The 21,657-nt window shown below is 59.8% G+C and overlaps 1 protein-coding gene across 1 annotated transcript in view; it reads right to left on the bottom strand.

Annotated features, from left to right (window-relative positions):
* Nucleotides 1-21,657, bottom strand: part of WDR1 (WD repeat domain 1) — a 44,686-nt gene that overhangs the window by 10,058 nt on the left and 12,971 nt on the right. The window contains exons 3-11 of the mRNA XM_086705448.1: nucleotides 21,104-21,194; nucleotides 16,305-16,452; nucleotides 15,083-15,263; nucleotides 7,471-7,548; nucleotides 6,848-6,928; nucleotides 6,391-6,624; nucleotides 3,703-3,795; nucleotides 1,809-1,960; nucleotides 436-523 (exon numbers count right to left, since the gene is read on the bottom strand). Coding sequence (XP_086561574.1) covers nucleotides 436-523; nucleotides 1,809-1,960; nucleotides 3,703-3,795; nucleotides 6,391-6,624; nucleotides 6,848-6,928; nucleotides 7,471-7,548; nucleotides 15,083-15,263; nucleotides 16,305-16,452; nucleotides 21,104-21,194 — 1,146 coding nt within the window. The remainder of the gene's footprint in view (nucleotides 1-435; nucleotides 524-1,808; nucleotides 1,961-3,702; nucleotides 3,796-6,390; nucleotides 6,625-6,847; nucleotides 6,929-7,470; nucleotides 7,549-15,082; nucleotides 15,264-16,304; nucleotides 16,453-21,103; nucleotides 21,195-21,657) is intronic.

Here is a 21,657-nt window from a genome sequence, read left to right as displayed (position 1 = left end):
GTGTACGGCAACAATAAAGCCGTCACTTGGGCCATCAGCCCAGGGGACCCTCCTGTTCCCAAACTGGCTTCTCTTCTTCTTTTTTTTTCTTACGTTCCCCTACCCTCAGGACCCTGATCTCGGTGTTTGTTGCGCCGGTCACAACAGGGTGCCTGATGCCTGACAGCTGCCCAGGTACGAATCGCAGCTCCGCCCTCTGTCCGCCGCAGACCGTGGGCAAGCGGCTTACCCTCCTTGTGCCTCTGTTTCCTCATCTATAGAATGGGGATGATGCTGTCCTAGAGGACAGGACTGCTGAGGATCGACTGAGCGAACACACGTGCAGTGCTCGGTACAGACAGGTGTCAGAGCTCCTGTCAAACGGGAGAGCAGCACAGCTCAGACCTCAGACCTGGCGCTCCGCCGCTCCCTCCGGCCAGACCAACGCGGACCTACCTGCCCGATGCACACGACCACGGTGTAGCCTCCGGGGCCCACAGCCACGCACTTGGGTTGGACGTCCAGCTTCACAACCCCCTGCCCGCTGTTGGAGACGAGGGAAAACGCATTACACCCGCCTCACGGGGGCTCAGTGTGCGTGTTAAGCACACCACACACTCATTGCACACCCGAGCAACTCGGGGTAGGAAGTGGAAGCTCTACTCCGTCCGTGCCACAGGAGCCACAAGCGGAGACCTGGGACCACAGAGGAAGGACCCTTTCTGGGACAGAGACCAGAGATCACACAGGGGCTGGTGGCGGGCAAGAGGAAGTAAGGAAGGGGGCCCCTGACGAGCTGTTGGCCCTCGTCCCTGGCGTTCCCAGGGCACAGATCGAACTGAGCCCACCCCTCACACCAGCAGCCACACAGCCACTCTGCTCAGCACGGTGACCCTTCCGAAGAAGCTGGCACGTTCATGGGTGAAAATCCTGTTTGCTTTTGGCGGACGCCCTGAACCACGCCCTAGGGGAACTTGCACACACAGACCCCTGTGACCAGGCCAAATGTGGGGTCCACATGGCTCGGGGTCTCCCCCCGGTGAGGCTCAGGGCGCCGCACTGCGTGCAGCTCCTGGGAAGGCTTTCACGGGGGCCGTGCTGATGCAGGGTCACTACGGGGCCGCACGGAGGGCGGCTGGGGTCTGGACACCGGGTTCTGGGCCAGCTTCTGCCCTTCACCGTGAGGCTCGGCTGACTCCAGGCCCGGTCCTGCCAGGCGCGGGGGACACACCGCATCCAAGTGAGGGTCCCCAGCATGTCTCCAGGAGTCTGGAGGGACGGGGGTCCGCGCATGGAGCGCAGTGGGGAGGCAGGGGGCGGGGGGAGACAGGTGCCCCATCCGTGCTTCTACAAGCCAGACCTTGCTCTCCTTCTTCCCCACTGTGCACGGGAAGCTACAGGCTATTTGCTAACAGCCGCTATCCCAGCTCCGGGGCCGGCCAGTTCAAGACTCCAGAGCCAGACCAAACACCGCCTCTTACTCAGATCACCTGGGTGCCTGTCTGTCCTCTGGAGCCACCTGCCACGGGCCAGGGGCCTTCGAGGGCCTTGCTGGGCCTTCCCAACAGCCCGCAAGGCAGCCTCGCCTCCTCTGTTGCCTTCCTTCGCTGTTGAGGAACAGAATGAGGAAGGCGCTCGGGCTGAGATGTTCTGCCTACTTCCCAGGCAGAGTCTACACCTGGACTCTAACCCGGCCCGTGGCCGAAGGCCTGGGCCCGGGAGCCTTTGGGGACAGCGCTGAGAAGAGCCACGTGTCATCGGCAGCACTAAGCGCTGCAGGCAGAGGGCCTCCTGTTCCAGGGCGCGTGCTCTGGCCGCGGCCCCCTCACCTGTAGTCCCTCAGTGTGAGGTTGGTGTACCGCACCGTATCGTCCATGCTGCAGCTCACCAGCTGCCCAGACTCGTCCACGGTCATCCTGGACACCTGGTTTGTGTGGCCCTTGCCGGCGAAGGAGTCGTTCTCCCCTGTCTCTGAATCCCAGTAATGTGGGGCGGGGGGTTAAGGAAAGGCCACCTGCAGGACATGGTGCAGGCCCCACTGGGGAGGCCTGGCCATCCCTTGTTCGGGGCGGCATATTCGGGACAGGACCGTGGGCACGGGGCCCGAGGGGAAGCCCAGGGCGAGTTTACGTCTCAATTCCAGGACAGGCGTTCTGGTGTCTCAGCAAGCCCGCAGTGAGCGGGCCACTGAGGACACGCTGAGTTACAAACAGTGCAACCTGAGGCCACGGGAGCCGATCGTGGGACCGCACCAGTCCCCGCCAGCTGACGGTGTGCGCGGGTCACAGCCCCCCCGTGACGGGCTCCTGCAGCGAGGGGACGGGGCCCTGCCAGAGTGGAGGCTGGCCAGTAACCTGTCACCGGGATGGGACGCTGTGCGGCTGAGCCCATGCTGCAGCCTGCTTTCTGTGGCGAGCCATCCAGCCCGGGACTGTCGGCAGGAGACTGGTCCCTCCCCACGCAAGCCGATGGCCAGCTAGGACCACCACGTAACAGCCCGGGGCTGACCCACCTGGCAGGGCGGGTTTATAGACCGTGGGTTTGGGGTGTTCCGGTAGAAGGTGTGTTTTAAGCTATGGGACTTCTCTTTCATATGAACAATCGCAAATCTCACTTTAAACAAAGATCATCACCTCCATTAGAAAGCTATAGTTGTGTTCCACTGTTGACATGCTCTTGTGATGGAGACCCCAGCCCTCCATACCCGAGGGAACATTAGTACCTGGGAGCCTCGGGGGTTCATGTCGGCGTGCTCCCATGCCAGGGCAGACCTGGAAGGGGAGGGGGGCCACGCCAGGGCAGCTGAAGATGGCACGCTGCTCCAGGAGAGACAGATTCTAGAGCCTTCTCTGCCTCTGATTCTAATGCAGCTCCCACCGTATGCCAACCTCCTTACATTTGACAGGGTGTAGAGTGACCTATGTGCCCCCTCCCCTGGGGTGTGGGGAGACCTCCTTAGTCGGATCTCTCCTCTGAAAACCGCAGAGCCTTGGAGGGATGAGCCGGCTCTGCAGGGGTGAGGAAGGAGCACGCGGTTCCGGGACAGCCCCTTCCAGAAGCTAAGAAGCACGCAGACTAGGAAACAGTCCACACAGGGGCAGGCCTTTCACATGGCGCCAGCAGCTGGATGACCCGCCCGGGCCCCACCCAGCACCCTATGGACCGCAGTCCTGGGAGGAGGAGGGGCTACCGGCCCCAGGCCACAAACAGCTCGGCTGTGAGGGCGGCTGTGAGGGCGGCTTCAACGTGCCTCCAGAGAAAGTCTCCAGGGACCGGCAGGAACCTCACCAGAGGGAGAAACAGGCTCCAGTCCCTTGCTGCCCACAAGCAGTGTGAGTCTGCGGAAGGCCCTGGAGCGTTCTGAGCTTCGGTCTTCCATTTTTAAAACAAGGGGACCGTCCTGAAAGGTTCTAGCTTCTACTGAATTCTGAGACTCCTGACTTACTGCTTATGAGAGGGATCGGGCCGCTCGAGGGGCCCACGCGGAAGAGAGGCAGCTTGGTCCAGAGTTCCATCCAGAGCCACTCCCAGCCGCCCAGGAAAAAGTGACCCGCCAGGTCTGGGCTGCAGCCTTGTCCCCAGTGTGGACATGGCCCGTCTGAGCAGCCAGGGCTGGCTGCGCCCTGCTGCTGCCACCTGGCTGTCCTTGCCTCTGGCTCCGCGAGGACAGAAACCTCCCACATCTCCTGCCAGCGGCCCCACAGCCAGCTCTGTGAGTCAAAGGATATTAATGTGTCCATCGTGGCTCCCGGAGTAGATGTAGGACTTGCCTCCGTTTTTGTGCACCGTCAGACACTGGATTGACTTGCTGTGACCCTGTGGGGGACACGGACGGGGCAGGGTGAGCGCAGAGCACAGCGTCCTGCCGCTGCAACTTGCCAGCCACCCTCTACTGACTGACACGTGTCCTTGGGTGACAAAGAGGCGGAAGACCCTCGACACTGCCGCTGACGTCAGTGGCAACACCCAGCGGCTCCCCACGTGCCTGCAAACACCTCCCTGGAGCCCTGGTCGGCTTTATCCCCAGCTGACTGAGCAGGTGACAAAATCGTATCGTGCAGCCTCTTCCCTCCTAGTACCTCAGCTCAACCCGGGCCAAGGACAGGATCTAAGGGAGCCCAGGAGCCAAGAGCCTCGTCTCAGTAGCGCCCCCGAAAGGGGGAAATGCTGCTCACACCTGTGGAGCTGCAGCAGCTAACAGACGGGTCTCGGGAGGGTCTGGCGTTCAGAGGCGGGTGGAGAGGCATCCGGGCCACCCAGAAAGACCCAGGCAGTCCTGGGGTGCTGCTGACAGCCTGTTCTCTTCCCAAACCTGTAACTCACAAGCTGTTCGAGGGCTCTGACCACCCCCCCCCAACCTCCCTCCCTGGCAACGTGGCAGGCACAGGACTCTACAGCCGGACCTCTGCTGCAAAGGGGACACATAACCCCTCTGTAACTGCTAAGGGGGGTGGGGGGCCTGATCACTGATCCCCCTTCACCAGGGGTGGGAGGAGGGCCTTTGCCAGTAATGCTCTGCTGACGGTTGGCACAATTTTGCACAGGCCCTGACCCAGGAACTTCCAAGCTTTCTGTGGGGTTCCACTTGTTGCCACGATGCGGCAAGTGTCTTCAGAGGAACGGTGCACAGTTCTCAGGGGACATATTGGGCTACTCCCACCTCCTGTCTCCTTCTAGGACAGGGCCCTGCCAGCCCTGACACTTTAAGTGTGGTCCTCAGACCAGAGTCTGCCCCACTGGGCATCCACCTGTGTCCTGGGGACTCGGGACCTGCACTCGGTAAGATGCCCTGGGGCTCTGTGCACAATCCCTGCCTGGGGTCGCTGCCTCACCTGGGAACTTGTGAGAACCCCGGGCTCTCGCATGCCCCACAGGTGTCCACGGACGAACCGAACCCAGCTGCCGTGTTTTAACAAGCTGGCCCTCTCGGATGAGCCTGATGGACCTTCTCCCTTGAGAATCGGTGCTCCGGCTACACAGGAGAATCCCCTGGGTGTGTTTACAAGTACCAGCACCTAGGCCCATCCCTACGGGGATGACCCAGTCCCTCTGGGGCAAGCCAGGCACCAGCCCTTTTTAAATCTGAACATGCAACCAAGGCTGAGAACTGCTCTTCTGACTCCAGTCTTTTCCTGGGCTCCCACATGTGGCTTAGAAACCCCTGCAGCCCAGGATCGGCACCAGATACGTTGGGATTCACACACCTACACACTGGCAGGCACGGGGCCAGGAGTCTCTTCTGAGAACTGTAAAAGCCCACAAGATTCCCTGAGCTGGCCTGGGAGGACGGAAGCCTAACTTGTGGTCCCTGTGCTTCTGGTGGCCTACGGGAAACCGCGCTCCTGGGCACAGGTGGGCTGACGGCGATGCCTGAATGTCTCAAGCAATTTCTCCCCATCACATCTGGAGGCCCAGCAAAGTGACTGTGTCCTGGGGTGGGGCCCACCCCCAGCTCCCCCACGCTCAGTGTCAGGCCGGATACACCTTCGCGGCACGTCCATCACGCCAGGCTGGGGCCTAACTCAAGGAGGGGTCCCCACGCCTTGTCCTCAGGGCCAAGGTGGGTGAAGCTTCATGAGAGCAGATGGCACGAGGCCAGCAGTGAGGACAGATGTGGCCGTTGCAGTGGCTCAGTCCTCCCTCCACGCAGCATCCGCATCTGAATGGGACACAGTGGTTCCCACCCTGGACCATGCCTCCCTTGACTCCTGGGCAGAAGCAAGGCCTGCAGGGATAGCAGCAGAGCCCGCCCTGTCCTCAGGGAGCTCCTGGCTCTTGCCTGGCTGCTGATTTCCAGAGATAGCGAGATCACAAGGGCTGAGGCGGGAGAAGACGCACCCATCCCTGTCAAAGGAGGGGCACTGGGGGCAGACCCTGGGCATCACCTGGCCCAAGGAAGCCTGCAGGTGACAGGACGGGAGCCGGGGACAGGGTCCTACCACCTCCCGTGGCTTGCTGCTGCACAAACTCCCAGCTGGGCATTCAAGGCCTCTGTACCCTAAGGTCCACCTGCTTCTCCAAGCTCATTCCCTGCCACGGGCCTTCCCTGCTTGAACCACCCAAAACCCAAAGTCTCTCCTTCCCACGTTCAAATGCCACCTAAACTAAACGCCAAGGTCCAGCGCCAAGGCCTCCTGGTCCTCCTCGAGGCTCTCTGCGGGCCCTCTGTGTCTGTAGCGACGCCCTGGGGCTCCGTGTGTTACACCTGGAAGCTCCGAAGTGAGGGAGGCTGCCCCAGGGAGGCCAGAGGGGCTCCCGACCGCAGGGTGAGGGCCACCGTCCAACACCCCAGGCCCTGAGTCCTGGCGCTTCTAGAAACTCAAGGGGAGAGTCGACATCCGGACTCTCGCTTCTGCTGAACGCACGTCCCACTTGCCAAGCCCCCAGGGCCAGCCCCTAACTCAGCCTCACCTTGATGACCCGTAGGGGCTTGCTGGGGTTGTTTCTGTCCAGGTAATTGATGTACCCGGACAGGGAGACGCTGAGCAGGTGGTCCTTCTGCCACAAGCAGCCCAGCTGCTGGTCCAGGACGGTGGAGCCCATCGTAAACGTGCTGACGGCAGAGTTCACGTTGACGTCCCAAATCTTAGAGGTTTTGTCTCCGGAGGCAGAAAGCAAGTGGGTGCTGTCAGGACTCCAACTGATCTGTCAAACGGAACAGTGGGCCACGTGTCAGAGAACAGAGTGGGAAGGGGCCTCAGGAAGCAGCCTGTCCACAGCCCTCAGCCCGGGAGCGACCCGCTGGGACCACGACACCCTTTCCATGGGACCCTGAAGCCCACTACCGCCGCCCCTGCTTCCAACTCTTCACTGATGACGGCAAACACGGACGCCGCCCGACCACAGCCGCAGACAAATCTGTACTCACGGCGTAAATGCCTCCGTCGTGAGCCTTGTTTCCTCCCAGGGCACACACTTTCTCTCCCGTCTTTCCGTCATAGATGTAGATCTTTCGAGGAATAAACACACACACACACACACGGGTCACAGGTGTGAGGATGCTCTCGCCAGCTGTGCGTGAAACCAGCCCTTCCTGCCATGGCTCTACCGTCAAGAGTTTGCTACTGTGACTCCTAAAAAAAAGCAACCTAAAACGAGTGCTAACGGGATTTCCAGCTCTATTAAAAAGGAGAAAGGTAGGGCGCCTGTGTGGCTCAGTCAGTTGTGTACCTGACTCTTGATTTTGGCTCACGTCGTGATCTCAGGGTTGTGGGATTGAGCCCCACGTCAGGCTCTGTACTGAGTGCAGAATCTGCCTGGGATTCTCTCTCTCTCCCCCTCTGCCCTCACCCCGCTCACACTCTCTCCAAAAATAGAAAACAAAAGGAGAGGTGAAAAGGGGTCCACCAACCCAGTAACCCGAGCGCCTTCCAGGAGCGGGAGGGAGGGGGAGTTCTAGTTCCTCATGGGAAGACGGGCTTTGGAGGGTCTGCCTGCCCTGAACCGCTGGGAGGCCATGGATGAGCCCCCGCCCCTGCCCTCAGCCCTCACCTGGCCATCCGCGCTGGCTGTGGCAAACCTGTTCCCGTCAGGAGAGAATCGCACACAGTTGACGAAGCGGCTGTGGTCCTGTGGGAAAGTGTACAGTTATCCACCTGACGACGGGAGGTTCTGGAAAGTTCTTTATGAAATATGCAGTCTGCTTCACACATCCACTCTGGCTGCCGATGTGAACTGCCAGGCGACAGGACGACCTCAGGGCTTAAATAAACAAGTCTGAAGCAGCCCCTGACTCACTGGGAGGGCCAGGCCTCCCCATTCCCACACTCAGGGTGCATTCCTTCCCCTCTGACAGACACAACCCGCCCTCCTCCCTCAGGGGCCCAGCGAGAACTCCAGTCCAGAACCTGGAGGCCTCTTGGCTGAGTCTCCAGGGTGCAGCACCTTGGGTTGGAGCTAACAACCAGAAATTCAACGATGGTCATGTACTTCCTGGGAGTAAGACTCCAAGTGACCCTCCAGGGGTGAGTCCCTTTCCTAGAGGAACAACTCATTCTTTCCCAAATCAAGGGTTCGTATAAGAAAATATCCTCTAAACACCCCCTGCCCCTCCCCACCCTGGCAAGCACTATTAGCTCTCCCAAGGGTAGGAAGGGTTAACTGCTTCTGTGGGTATAAACAGCTAACCTTCAGGAAAAACCCCCACTCATCACCTGCCTCACAGTGCCCTCCAAAGCCAAGCACTGACTTAATCAGGAGCTGCGTGCGAGGGGTCCGCATGTGCGTCTGTTATGTTATGGGTTGAATTATGCCCCAAAGACACAAGCTGAATTGGTGCTATCTGAATGGAAACCTCACTTGGAAAGAGGGTCTTTCCAGAAGCAATCAAGACGAGGTCATTAGCACGGTCCTAATGCAATGACCCAGATGGGTGGGGGGGGAGGGGGGCAGAACAGAACAAGCCCAGATGGAGGCGGACTGGGGTTAGGCTCCCTTGAGCCAAAGAACCCCAGAGGTAACAGAATCGGGAAGGAGTCGGGGGGTGGGGGCACAAGCTGGGGACACCTGGATCTCAGGCTCAGGCTTCCAGAAACGAGAACAAATGCCTGGCGATCACGCCGCGGGTTGCCGAACTTCGTTAGGGCACGTGGAACGCGTCATCCGAGACGCTCCTGTGGTCACAACCCTTCACGGACACTGTGACCACTGTCCTCATGAAGAAACCCAGGCCAGGAAGGAGAAGTCGGGGCCGGGTTCCCGGGCAGTGGAGCCCCAGAGCCGGGATCAAAGGAATCCATGTGTCTGCAAAGTCCAGCTGGGAGGGGGAGGACGGGTTTCCCTGGTGGAGGCAGCCCTCGCTCCACAGCACCACATGACTGCGATCTGGCTCCAGGCCAGGCGTCAGGCCCCACGAGATGCGGTCCCCGTCCTGAGCTGGAGCCCAAAGCAGGCCCAGCATCTCCTATTCAGCACTTCCTCCCCTTCCCTCAGCTGTAGGCCAGAAGCAGCCGAAGCCGCATCTCACCGGGAGGGACCCCTGCAGGGGTGGGGAGGCCAGGTCACCCTCGAGGGACCAGCTGGGACAAGAAAGGAGAGACCAGCTGGGACAAGAAAGCCTGAGCACCGAGGGGGGCGATGCTAGTGGCTGGTTTACACAGCCTGCTTTCCTTCCTGCCTCCTTCCGGTGAGCACCGTCATGGGGCTGGGACTTGGCTCTGACCGAAGAGCTTGTCCTCTGGGGCACCATCACCAGTGCCCCTGACGGAGGCACGACGGGCTCATGGCTTCAGCCCGCACTTGGCTTTGGTTGTGCGACCGCTGGGAGGCGGTCCCTATTACGAACAGGCCACCCACCCACCTCCCGGGGCCCAGCTTCCACCGGGGTGACAGGGACCTGAGTTTGCTGTGTGTGCTCATCTGTGTTAAGGCTGGCCTTCCCTGCTCCCGGGTCTGTGCTCCGAGACCAGCAGCAGGAGCAGTCCAGCAACGTGAGCCACAGCGGAACCAAACTGCTCTCCAAACCAGGATCCTACGAGCCCTCCTGGCTGCTTCTGCCTCCACCATCATCACCGGTCACCCGCCACCTAACCACCGCGAGGGCTTCAGGGAGCCTCCAGGCACTTCCCAGGAGACAACAGGGCTGGGAGAGAACCCGGGGCTCCCATTTCTCCTCCAGAGCTCTGCACTTGACCGCACTGGCTCTGGGGCCTTCCGGCGGGGAGCCACCCAGGTGCTGTCCATCCAGCCGCGGCCGGCCCAGGGAAGCAGGGCCCCCCAGACTGGGATACCAAAAGCACGCACGACAAATGGAGCAGACCCTGGGCTAAACAGGTGGCTACAGTGGGGTGCTGATTCCCCTTTACTGGGCGTAAGGAATATACTATGAATTAGCTGGCCAGCCATCATTTAATTCCGCCTCGTAACAAACTTCAGTTTTGCCGGTTCCCTTAGAGAACAGGAACGTCCCCGTATCCCAACCCCAGCTGGCCTTAGTCAGGACGCCCTCCTGAAGGGCACCGGACACCCAAGCCCCGCACCTGCCCAGGTCCAGCCAACAGCTGGAGCGATCCCACTGTGCTGCCACGGCCTCTCCTCAGACCCTCTGCCCCATCTCTCTGGATCGGGTCTCTCAGAGCACTCAGCACCCCTGATGTTACAGGGGACACCACACAGGGTCTGTGGCCCTTCTCCCTGCTGGAACGCAGCATGCCCCTCCCCAGGCCCGGGAACAAGGCAGGTTGTGGGACAGCCCCGGCCGGTCTGGCGCAGGCCAGGCACGGCAGACAAGCTGAGGCCCATGCGCTGTGTGAACCCAAGGCCTCGGGCTTTAGAAACTCCTCCCTGTCAGCTTTTCCTGCAGCTTGAGCCAAGAGCCCAAATGAGCCAGAGACTGATGTCTGCTCCTGAAATAGCCCACTTAAAGGGAGACGGCAGTGAACAGCCCGTTAACCAAAAAAGTGAGGGCTAAAAATAGCCCGCTCCACAGGGAGGTGAGGCCTGAGTGCAAGAAGGACCGGGTCTGGGGAAACTTCACAGGGAGGGTTCAGACATCCTAAGGCTTCCTGCGGCTGCCTAACCCAGCCACCACCTACTGAGTGGGGGCTCCTGGCCCCTCCCCAACCCCCCAGAGGAGTCAAGGCACAGGCCATCCCCATCCCCTGATGTGGAAGGCCCTCAGGGTCCCGTCTAATCCTGTCCGCCCATCAGTCACGGCGAACACTCACTGGAGCTCTGGCGGGGACCCTGTCAGTGGATCCTCCCCGGAACGCCCCACTGTCATTATCTCCCCATCATCACCTGACCCCCCCACCACCCCCTCTCGACACTGAGAACACGGAGTCGTTGAAGCCATTAGGTAATAAGTAATGTACCTGAGCCCACGTCACTGATAGGGTCAGAGCACCACGGAGCTCCCTGGCCTGACTCCAGCTGGTCAGCTCAGATGTCCCCTCTGGGAGCCCTCCCTAGCTCCGCTGGCCTCAGCTGTCCCCTGAACATACGACTGCTACTGACACTCACAGCGACGTGCCCCAGGCCCACCTCCTTGTTCCCTGTCATGAGCTCGTGGAGGGAGGAACAGGCTCCAACGCTGGTGCCCTCCCCCTCCCCGAGCCCAGCCTCCACAGCCAGTGCTCTGAGAAGGGGTTTCTGCCTTGACCTGAAACATGGCGTCGCCTTGCTTCGGTCTGTGTCACCTCCACACCTGGCTCCCCCCCTCCCGCTCCGAAGTCTCCCGCATCCTTCGCCAAGTTCCTCGCCAGCCTCAGCCTGGCTGAGAAGCACCAAAGTGACCCCTGCGCTCTGCCTGCCTCTCCCGCCACCCTGGACAGACTGGTTCAGCTACCGCGGACTCCGGAGAAAGAGGACTAGAGGAGGCGACGGCAAGCTTCTCCGTGTGAGCCTGGCTGGGCCAGTCACCCTGCCGTCGGCCACGGCTTGTGCGGGAAGCCAGGAAGGAAATGGGGGAGGGGACGTGCCCTGCTGCCCCCCAGCACACCCGTCGCGAACGCACCCACGGCTCTCTGAAAAGCAAGACCAACGCACATGAGGGCGGAAAGGCTAGGCCTGACCAGGCAAGGCATCCTGTGGGCCCAGCCCAGGCCCCCAATACGCTTCGAAGGAGCCATATGGCTGCTTCGTGCCCTGTTGTGAGTCAGGAAACAGGAGAAACACCACCAGAAAATCCTGCATATCAGAGCTCCAATTTTACTTCACGGTCTGGAAAGGCAGCAGTTCTAATAATAGCGAAGACAGATTTGTAGCTCACGTCCCCTCCCGCTGTGTAGAGGGACGTGGGACGCCCCCGCCTGGAGCTGCCTGTGGAGGGGGAGACGCCACGGGCGGCAGGGGAGAGCCGCTCCCAGAGCGGCCGACCACACCACACCCGCACCTGGGAGGAGAGGTGACCAGGCGTCCCCCCGCCGCAGGGGCTCCCTCCGCTCTCACACACTCGGGCGGGAAGTTTCCACCTCCAGGTCGGCCGGCCGCAGCCTGCGGAAGCAGGCCCGGGGCACAGGAGTGCCGATTCAGCAATCATTGAGTTAGACAAACTACCCTAGCGACCACAACACCTGGAAGTGGGTCGGGATGTGGACGCAGTCTTCCGAAGGGCCTGCTCCAGAGGGGAGTCCACGGTCGGCCCAGGGCGGCCAACCTGCTCACCGGACGGAGGAGGAAGCGCGGGGCCAGAGACTCGCAGAGCACCCCAGCTGGCAGGTGCACGGGTGCGGCAGGCCAGCGGACGATGCTCAGCTGGGCCGGTTCTCACCCGTCCAGACGCATCCATTGCGGGGACGCACTTGGCGGGGAAGAAATGCCTGCGGTAGACGAGGAGTGGGCAAGGGCCCACCCGCCCCTTCTTTCTTAGCTCCTCAAAGGGAACCTCTACCTTTACCCACAGAACGTCAGGGCCAGGGGCGGAGACAGCGATGCCCAAAGCCTCTGTCCTACACCCGGCCTCCTATGGTCCTGGGGGTCCGGGGAGGCCCACGGCCTCTGAATATGGGTGGGCCCGGGCCTATTCAGGTGAAGGTTCCCCCACCCTGTGTTTCTACAGCCTCCTGGGCTCGCTGCGGTTTTAGGTGAAGGAACACTAACGCTGAACCCAGAGTCTGAGGGCTCAGCAGAGGGTGGCTGACGCTGATCCAGGACTCAAGCCTGGAGGAACCAGGAGTCTATACTCCCTCTGTACGACATGAGCGGCTGGTTTAAACCAATAAACGCGAGAACAAAAAAGGAAAGCAATTTGATTCCCCTCCCAGGCCAGCAGGATGGGCAGGTGGTCTGACCTGAGTATGGTCGCTCTGGTTTGTCTCAGAAACCCCTGCACTTCCCCTCGGGTATGAGCACCGTCGGCTTCTTATTTCAGTGCGTGCTGACACTGAGAGCACAACTTCCTCTTTCTCAGGGCAACTGGAACTCAGCTCCTCTGTGCTCCCGACGTGCCCACCCCTTATCCCATGGCCTTAAACGTGCTCGAGAGGAAGACGGCAAGAAGCTGGAGCCTGGACGGGTGGACAGCCAGCCATCCACTCCAGCTTTACTCCGGGGTTTTGAGACTCCAGGGCAGATACACGTGTACAAGTCAGACTCATCTACAAAGCTGTCAACACTTTACAAGGCATTTTGGGTGGGTGCCCGGGGGGGCAAGTGCTCTCCCCATCCTTTACTCTCTAGGCCAACTGAGCCTGTTAGAATCTTCTCCAACAGAAGCCCAAGGAACTCCTCGTGGACACGGAGACATTCACCAGCAGCTCAGGTGCGCCCACAGCTCGGCGGGGCGGGCGGAGGAGGGCCGTCACCATCGTCTCCTGAAGAGACCCAGAACACCAATCGCCCACCCGAGGGTCGCAGAGCCAGCCAGCTGCCACGCTGGGTTGCCACCCGGTGCCCCCCATTCCCGGCCCACAGCCCTTCTGACCTCTCCCAGGTCCTTACGCAGGACCCACGGGTGACAGGTTCCACAGGCAGACTGTGGGGACGAGCTGTGTGCCCTTTCTGGGCACAGGTGCCAGCCGGGCAAACGTCCGCACCTGACCCCCACCCCGGGCCAGGGTTTTGGGGCGAGAGCTGTGTTCTCAGATTAGAAAGGAAAACGGAATGAGGAAGGGCCTTCCGGCCAAGGCTCCAAGTGAGCACGTGGAGAAGGCTGGCAGTGGGGTGAAGTCACAGGCTCAAGCTGACTGGACTCAAAACCTGGCTCTGCTTACTTGCCACTGAGCTGCTCCCTGCCGGGTTTTCTCTCCATCTGCGAAGAGGAAACCATCCCTCCCGGGGCGGGGAAGGGAGCCCCACCAGCTCAGAGCCCAGATCACAGCCAAGTGAAATCAAACAGCGGGGGAGGCGGAGAGGGGTACCTGGGGGCAGGGACAGCTTCACTGAGACAAGCTAGGACGACCTCCTGTTGCCACAGAAACCTCCTGTCTCCGTCCTCCTTCCTCTCCTGGGTGCGAGGCAGGACGCTCAGTTATCTGACTCCATCTGACTCAGCACTCACTGCTCACCCTGTATCCCATGGTACGTCTGCCTGCACGTAGGAAGCACGGACCTCGAGCCACAGCCTTCAATAAAGCCGCCACCACCTACAAGCCAGGCAGCAGCCACAGGAGACAGCCACACGGACTGCTGCAAAGGGACCTCTGAGCTGCACACTCTGCAGGGCACAGAAAGCCTTGCTGTGCTTCCCACGCAGCCGGCCAGGCCCTGCTCAAGGGCCCCGGGGATGGATGGAAGCCTGTTTCACTACCAGCAGGAACCCCTGCAGAGCCCTTCAGTGTCCGACAGCAAATTCCGCCCACTGCCCCAGTGCTGCCCTGTGGGGGACCTGCTGAGGAAGTGTCATCATCCTTTCTAGCCACACCCTGCCCGCTATCTATGAATCACTGTGGTTAGTCACCGGAGTTAAGAGCAGGCCCCAGTGAGTCTCTTTAAGGGCATTCTCTCATTTAATCCTCCATGAGGTAGGGCAAGGAACCGCTCTGGACCCGCGGGCAGCTGTGCAGTAAAGTTCATGGTTAAAATGCTCTGGTATTGATGCCTCCAGACCCACCTTGCAGACGGGAAAAGGGAGGCTTAGGTTCAGACCCTCGTCGCAGTCAGGGAGCATGTGCAGGGCTAGGACATGCTCCGCTAAGGCATTCAGAGCATGAGTCTTTGAGAGTCGAAGCATCTAACTCTCTTCATCACATGTCACGTTCCAGCTGGGACCCTGCCCTCATCACCTCACCAGACGAGACAAATCCAGGTATCCCCGGAAGCTCGCCACCTCTATCGCTTGAGGGCTCAGCAGGTCTCGAGCCGGCACCACCAGAGCCAGGCCTGGGCCACCCCTTTCTGACAAGGCTCCTCCAGCCAGAACGCTCACCTGGCCACACGGCATCAGAGATGCACCCTCCCTGCAACCCCAAAAACATACACCTCCTCCGGGGCGAGCGCCTCCCTACTGGAAGCATCCAGGCGGGCCTGAGTGCAGGACTAGGCGGGCCGGGGGCTCGAGTGCTGCCCCACGCGCTTCACGTGTGAAGTTCCCCTGTAAACTCCACTTCCGTCCACGCGTCAACATGTCACGGCGTTAATGGCACGTGCCTGCGACCTGGCTGCCACAGCTGCAGGTCTAGACTGCTGGTTTCGCGTGCAAGCCACCCCCAGGGGAAAGTCCACTTACGCCGATTGTGAACTTGAACTTGAACGGTGGCCCCTCAAAGAACGCGGCACAGTTATCGTCACTGCCCGTTGCCAGCCGGTACGGTCTGCTCTGCTTGATGTCCACGCTGTTGATGACTTTGTTGTGTCCCGTGATCTCGCCCACGGAAGAGCCACTGTCCCACAGGAAGACGGCTCCAAACCTTGACCCAATGAGAGGAGTCACAGGAAAAAGTCAACCCTGGGGACAGTCAATGAGATGTGGGCAGCTGAGTGGCCAGTGCTCGGGGTGGGGGTGGGCAGTGCTCGTGGCCACACTTCACGCACGCTCGTTAAAGGAGTCAACGCTGAAGGCCTCCCATGGTTTCAGCTCTGCACAGTATTTGCTGGAGAATCCGAGAGCAAGTGCCTTCGGGAAGGGACTGGAATCCCTATTCGGTCTATATGGTCGAGGCCGACAGGCCTCCCATGTGGAATGTGCCTTAGAAACACCTGCCAGGGGAGTAGCCCTATGGCTTACCAGTTTCCTAACAGTTTTACTGGGCGGGACCAAGATATTTAGCAGCCGCCACCTCTGCTGGAAAGGCGAGGATGTCCTGCGCTCAGCTGGCATCTGATAAAAACGTACCGTGGGGGTTACTACGTGTGACTGAATGAAAACGGAATTGCTGAGACCAACAGGATGACTGGGAAAGCTATGGCAGAATTAATACCTGTCAGAACACGCAGTAAAAATAGCCTCTGAGTAGGGAGATGTGTGCCTGCCAAATTCCAAGTGCTTGACGGCGGCCGTGGTGCCCTGGGGGGAACCCTGACCTCGCTCGGAGTCGGAAACCTGAGTCGCGGTACTGACCCCACCGGTCACTAGAGCCGTGAGCGCGGCGGCCACTGCGGGCCACCTGCCCCCTCTTCCTTCGTTAAGTGACCATCTCAGGTGGGGTGCACAGCTCCCTGCAGCCAGGTGTGGCCGTGGCATGCTGGGAGGGACCCCAGTAACGCTCCTGAGAGCTGTAACTCTTTCACCTTCTCGTTTCCTGCAGCCTGGACTGTGGGCATGACGGCTGGAGCTCCAGGAGGTGAGGGGCCACGGATGTCAGAGACAGAGGGAAGGTACCAGGGCCCCGGGGGGACTCCACACGAGTCCAAGCTGGCACAGGTGTCACTGCTCCCCTCCCACCGGGGGCACCCGGAAAGAAAGCAAAGCCAAGGGACACGGGCAGGGAGGGCCGAGGCCAGAGACTCACTTCTCCCTTCCTTCCCCGACCACTGCGATCCTCTTACTGTCTTCCGTCCAAGCAATGTCCTTGATCTTTCCAGCGAAAGGCTGATACTCATACTTTAAGAGGTGCTCCTTCTGCGTGGTATCCCAGATCCTCAGCTTCCCAGATACATCTGTGGACACAAGGGGGTAGCGAGAGCCATGTTTACCCCTGGGGCAGGGCCGTGTGGGCACAAGGCATGCCCGGACAGCACCGCCCAGGGTTCCCAGGCTTGCTGGCGTTGCCCGAGGCTGCTGCTGGGAGGAGGGACGTGTCTGAGGTAAGCAAAACCCGCCACCAGTCAACCAGAGCCCGTGGCCTCTGTGAGGGCCACTACCGGGTCTCTGGGGGGTGCCAGCAGTCACCTGGATGACGCACCCTGGGTGTGGATCAGAACGCCCAGAGACACGCGGAGGCACACTTCCGAGGCATCAGGAAGCGGTCTGGTTCTGGGCCTGTGGTTTCCTCGTAGGGGGATCCAAGCGGCGCATGGGTCTCAGGCAGCTTTCTTAACGCTTGGGACCAAAGTTCTTCATTTTCAGAGTGTGACAGCACTAGTGACAGCCACCTCTCCCGTGCAGTGGCCGTGCTCACACAGACAAGGAGCGCAGCTGTGTGCAGCTAATGCATGCCGTGACGCGCACGGTGGCCCCCACCGGGGCTCCCCTCCACTCCACCCGTGCCGCCCTCTGGCATCTAAGGCACACCCCACAGCCCAGACGACTTGGGTGCTGCAGGATCCCCGTGTGAGGCCCACGAGGGTCCTGGAAGGGGAAGCGGCACATCCTTCCCTTCCCCGCCAGGGTCCTGTCACCAAGTTAGTCATCGCTTCACAGCGAACTAAGGCTCCGCAGGAGGCTGCCGGAGAGCCTGATCCATGAGCAAACCCCGGGGGGCCCACAGTCCTGTGCGGCAGACAGGGAGAAGCTGACTTCCACATGGAGAGCACCACGTGGGGGTCCTGGGGACCTGGTGCTCTCTGGGCGAGGTCTGGGAAGGCTGCCTGGCCGAGGTGAGCTGCAAAGGGGACCTGCAGCCGGGGGCGTCCCTAACAAGGCAGCCAGCAGGAAAGGAAAGGAAAAAGCAGAGGCTCTGTGTGCACGACGGACACTCACGCTCACACGTGCGCACACACTCATGCACACACCAGGCTGTGGTCGGCTGTGCCCAGGCCGGTCCGGGGGGCTCTACGGAGTCACGTAGAATCGGCATCTACACTTGAGTGTAGCAGAGGCTGACAGTGTCCCAGCCGCTCGACCAGGACGGACCCAGCCTTCCCGCCTCCCTGGGCTCTGCTTCCTGGGCGGCTCAGGCTCCTTCCCAGGCCCGGCAGCAGCTGCTTGCCCCACGCCTCCCTCACCAGACCGCCAGCCGCCTCCCACGGGCCCTGCTCGTCCGGTATAACTGACGACGTGACGTTACTTTCAGGGGTACAACTCAGGGATGTGACAAGTTTGCACATTACGCCGTGCTCGCAAGTAGCTACCTTCTGTCCCCACACGTCGTTGTCGCAGCGTCACCGACTGTATTCCCCGAGCTGTGCCTTTCGTCCCCGTGACTCACTTGCTCCACACCTGGAAGCCCGTATGACCGACCCTCTCCCCTCCACCCATTTTCCCACCCGCACCCCCTCCCCTCTATCCACCACCAGCATGTTCTCCGTATTTACGGGTCTGATTCTGCTTTTTGTTAATTCATCCTTTTTTTAAGATTCCACTCCTAAGAGGAATCACATGGTATTTCTCCTTCTCAGTCTGCTTTGCTTAGCAGGATACCTTCTAGGTCCTCCCCATGGTATCTCAAGTGGCGCGGTCTCATCCTTTTTATGACTGCGTCATGTTCCGCTGTGTGTGTGTGTGTATATATACATATGCGCATATATATATATATGTACGTGTATACGTATATGTGTACATACACATACATATACACGCCACGTTGTCTGTATCCGTTCATCTACTGAGAGACCCTTAGCTTGCTTCCATACATTTAATCCTTTCTGGAAGCAGCTGGGACTAGAAAAGAAGACAGTGGGACTTGAAGGCCAAGTGCTCAGGCCCAAATGGGGCAGGCAGCACCCTGTGCAGTCACGAGATACTGATCAAGGGCCCACGAGCCCCAAGCCCATGCTAAGTGCTGAGGGCACAGCAAAGACACCTCCCCTGGGATAGAGGACACCTGCAGGAGGCCACAGACGACGGGGAAAGAGTGCCTGCTGTCTGCCACTTGGAAGGCGTCTCCCCCTCCAGGCAGTAAGAGGGGGGCACTGAGGGGGGCAGTCTGAGTGAGCCTGCCCCCTCTCTCCAGCAGCTTAGTAACATGGTGGGGGGGGGGGGGGCGGTGACAGGGAGCAGGGAGTGTGAGGGCCCTTCCGTGCCTTTCATCAAGGCCTCTCCTCTATGTTCCTCACTTGAGCAACTCTCCTCTCCTCTCCTGTAGGCATGGGGCCCTCTCCCGGATGCCCGCCACTCTGCAGCCTGGGATTCATAGCCCGGGGGTGCCCCAGGGACTGAGCGTGGGGCACAGACCGCCAGCATCAAAATTACACAAGGAAGACACTGCTGGAGGGGACTGGGACTGCCCTGGAAATGGCTCTGCACTGAGAACATGGGACCGTGGGCTACATCAACCCCGGGGCAGAGGCTGACCGTGTTTTTTGGGGCTGGGGGTCCAGCCCCTGCCACGGGCTCCTTACTCAGGCCTTCCGGAAGGCTTGATCATTGAGCAGACACAGACCATTCAGACTTACAGGAATCTAAAGGTCCCGCAGAAAGCTAGAACCCCATCTGGGAGTGAGCTGCAGGCCTCCCGGGGTACTAGGCCCCTCCCCTGAAGAACCTGGGCACCCTAGGTTCCAGGTAACCCAGTTAACCAGAGCACGCACTTTCCCAGCCTCCCTCCTGCACACTCCAAACCCTACTACACGACCACACTATTTTTAGCCCAGGACCTAATCTCTGCAGTGGAGGCTTCCTTGTGTGCACTCGATTAAAGGGAGCAGCAGGCTAGAAACGAAAACGTGATCTCCACCCAGAACACCTGATCTGCACACAGCCCAAACCTCCCTCAGTTCCTCTGCCAAGTCAGGGCACTTTTCCGAGAAAGTCAAGATCAAACCGATCCTTTACTTCTGTGGACTGTCCTTTGCCACGGTCTCTGGGCCAGCCTCCCTCACCAATTCAGCGCTGGGGTCTGAAGCGCCCAGATTTCCGGCCGGTGCAGCACCCCGCCCGGGGCTCCCAAGTGATTCAGCGGCTGGACCTGTGGCTCCCGGCACCAGGGCCACATCCTGGGGCTTTCAAGGAAAAGGTATTTTGCTGGCAAGCAGGAACAGGGGGCGGAACTGCAGGGCGAAAATAAATCAAGGAATATAAATCAAAGGTTTACAAGGGGTGCCTGGATGGCTCAGGTCACGGTCTCTCGGTCCATGAGTTTGAGCCCCGTGTCGGGCTCTGTGCTGACAGCTCAGAGCCTGGAGCCTGCTTCAGATTCTGTGTCTCCCTCTCTCTCTGCCCCTCCCCCACTCACGCTCTGTCTCTCGTTCTCCCAAAAATAGATAAACGTTTAAAAAAAAATAAGAAAAAATAAAAACAAATAAATGAAAGGTTTACGGATAGCCTTGGAGTAGATCTAAACACAAGCGTCATTAAGTGCCCACTATGGGATAGACTCCTGGCGGAGCCCTTCACACACATCCCTGACCGCCGGCATTTGTCATCAGCCAGCACACCTGTTGCCCTGACATGTCCTACTTTTAGTGGCAGACACTTGGGTCACCTGCTGTCAGGTGGCCACCAGTGCAAGACCATCGTAGGCCTCTCACACCCATTGCTACTCTGGATCCTCTGTCCAGTTTCTGGGAGAGAACTTCAAGGCCCAGGAAGGTAAGTTACTCAAGGAAGCCTGCGCAGTCAGTAAGGGGCACACCCTCCAGGGACAGGGAGCGACCCAGTGCAGACCAAACGGTTCCCGGAGTGTATGAACTCCAGCCTCCTCTCCTGGCTGGTTAGTTCTTCCAGCCATTCCTTCATCTGTTGTTCTCTGGGGAGGCTGACAAGGCCCAGGCCCGCATCAGCTCACTCGCCTGGCTCTCCCTGGGGCTAGAGACAGGGCTGGGCACAGGCAAGGCAGCCATAAGCATCTTGTAGAGCATAGGAACGAATGAGTGAGTGAATGAATGCGAGACACGGGTAAGCCACGCTGACTTCTGTGCCTCCCTTTCTCATCAAAGATCTACCCCAAAGACCCGGGGTAAACAAAGCATCCTACGTGGCAAAGATCTTTCTGTCCCTCCGCTTAGCCAGCCTCCCACAGAGCCACACAAAAGCCTGGCTAGAGAGAGCAAAGGCACAGACCAGAGCGCTTGCCTGAGGCCAGCATTGAGAGGGACTGGGAAAGGAGCAGCTCATGAATAAAGGTGACACGAGACAAAGCTGCAATTCAGAAAGCACACACACACACAAAATGAGCTCCAAAACATCATGATACAGCTGCCCACAAAGGCCTCTGGCCAGCCTCAAGTGAGCATTTCTGCTGACCTCGGAGCCGGAACCAGCTGGAACACTGCCAACTACAAAGTCCTGCCATGGGGCTTTTTGGAGGCTTCTACATCCCTTGTCAGCCCCAAGTGGAACTAATCACACTGGTTCCACCTGCTGTCCCCCATTCCCGCCCCCCCCCCATCTCCCACCACCCTACCCTCCCAAGCCCGAAGCCCAGTTTGGCCTGGGGGGCCTCCTGGACCCCACCACATGCATCCGTGAGCCACCCGCGCACACAGGTACCTCCAGAGGCGATGTAGAACCCGCTGGGCGCGTACTTGGCCACCACCACCTGATGGGCATGCTCCGTGTAGATGTCGGCAACGGCTGGGTTCTGCAAGGAGGAGACAGAAGGAACACAAGGAATGCTTCCCACTCTCCCGGCTAGTGGATGTTGGGGCGTGGGGACTGGGATAACACACACGCGAGCACCCAAGTCAAAACCTCCATAAAGAGAAATCTCAGCAGCACCTCTACCTGCCCGCACATCTTCGGGCGACAGAAATCCAGGTAGTTTCGTCTCTTTCTCTTTAGCCTACAGCTGTAGAACTTGAGAGGATGGTCTGTCTTTTGCTTTTCCGCACTTGCCATAGTACCAGTACGTACTTGTGAAACACACACACGAGACAGAAGTTGCACTGAAAGTCGCCTGTCCTACTTCCCTTGGCGGGAGGCTGCCGTCGGCAGCTGCGTTCTTGAGGCACCTGTGGTCCCCCTGTCCACAAGCATCTCTACCCCGGCTGCCACCGGACGGCCTGTCACGGGGCCCTGCTTCGAGCTCCAGGAGCACAGTGGGG

This window comes from Puma concolor, chromosome B1, assembly GCF_028749965.1.
Source record: "Puma concolor isolate L17-30 chromosome B1, mPumCon1.1.hap2, whole genome shotgun sequence".
In the NCBI taxonomy this organism is placed as follows: domain Eukaryota; kingdom Metazoa; phylum Chordata; class Mammalia; order Carnivora; family Felidae; genus Puma; species Puma concolor.
This window is presented reverse-complemented; position numbering and strand designations above follow the sequence as displayed.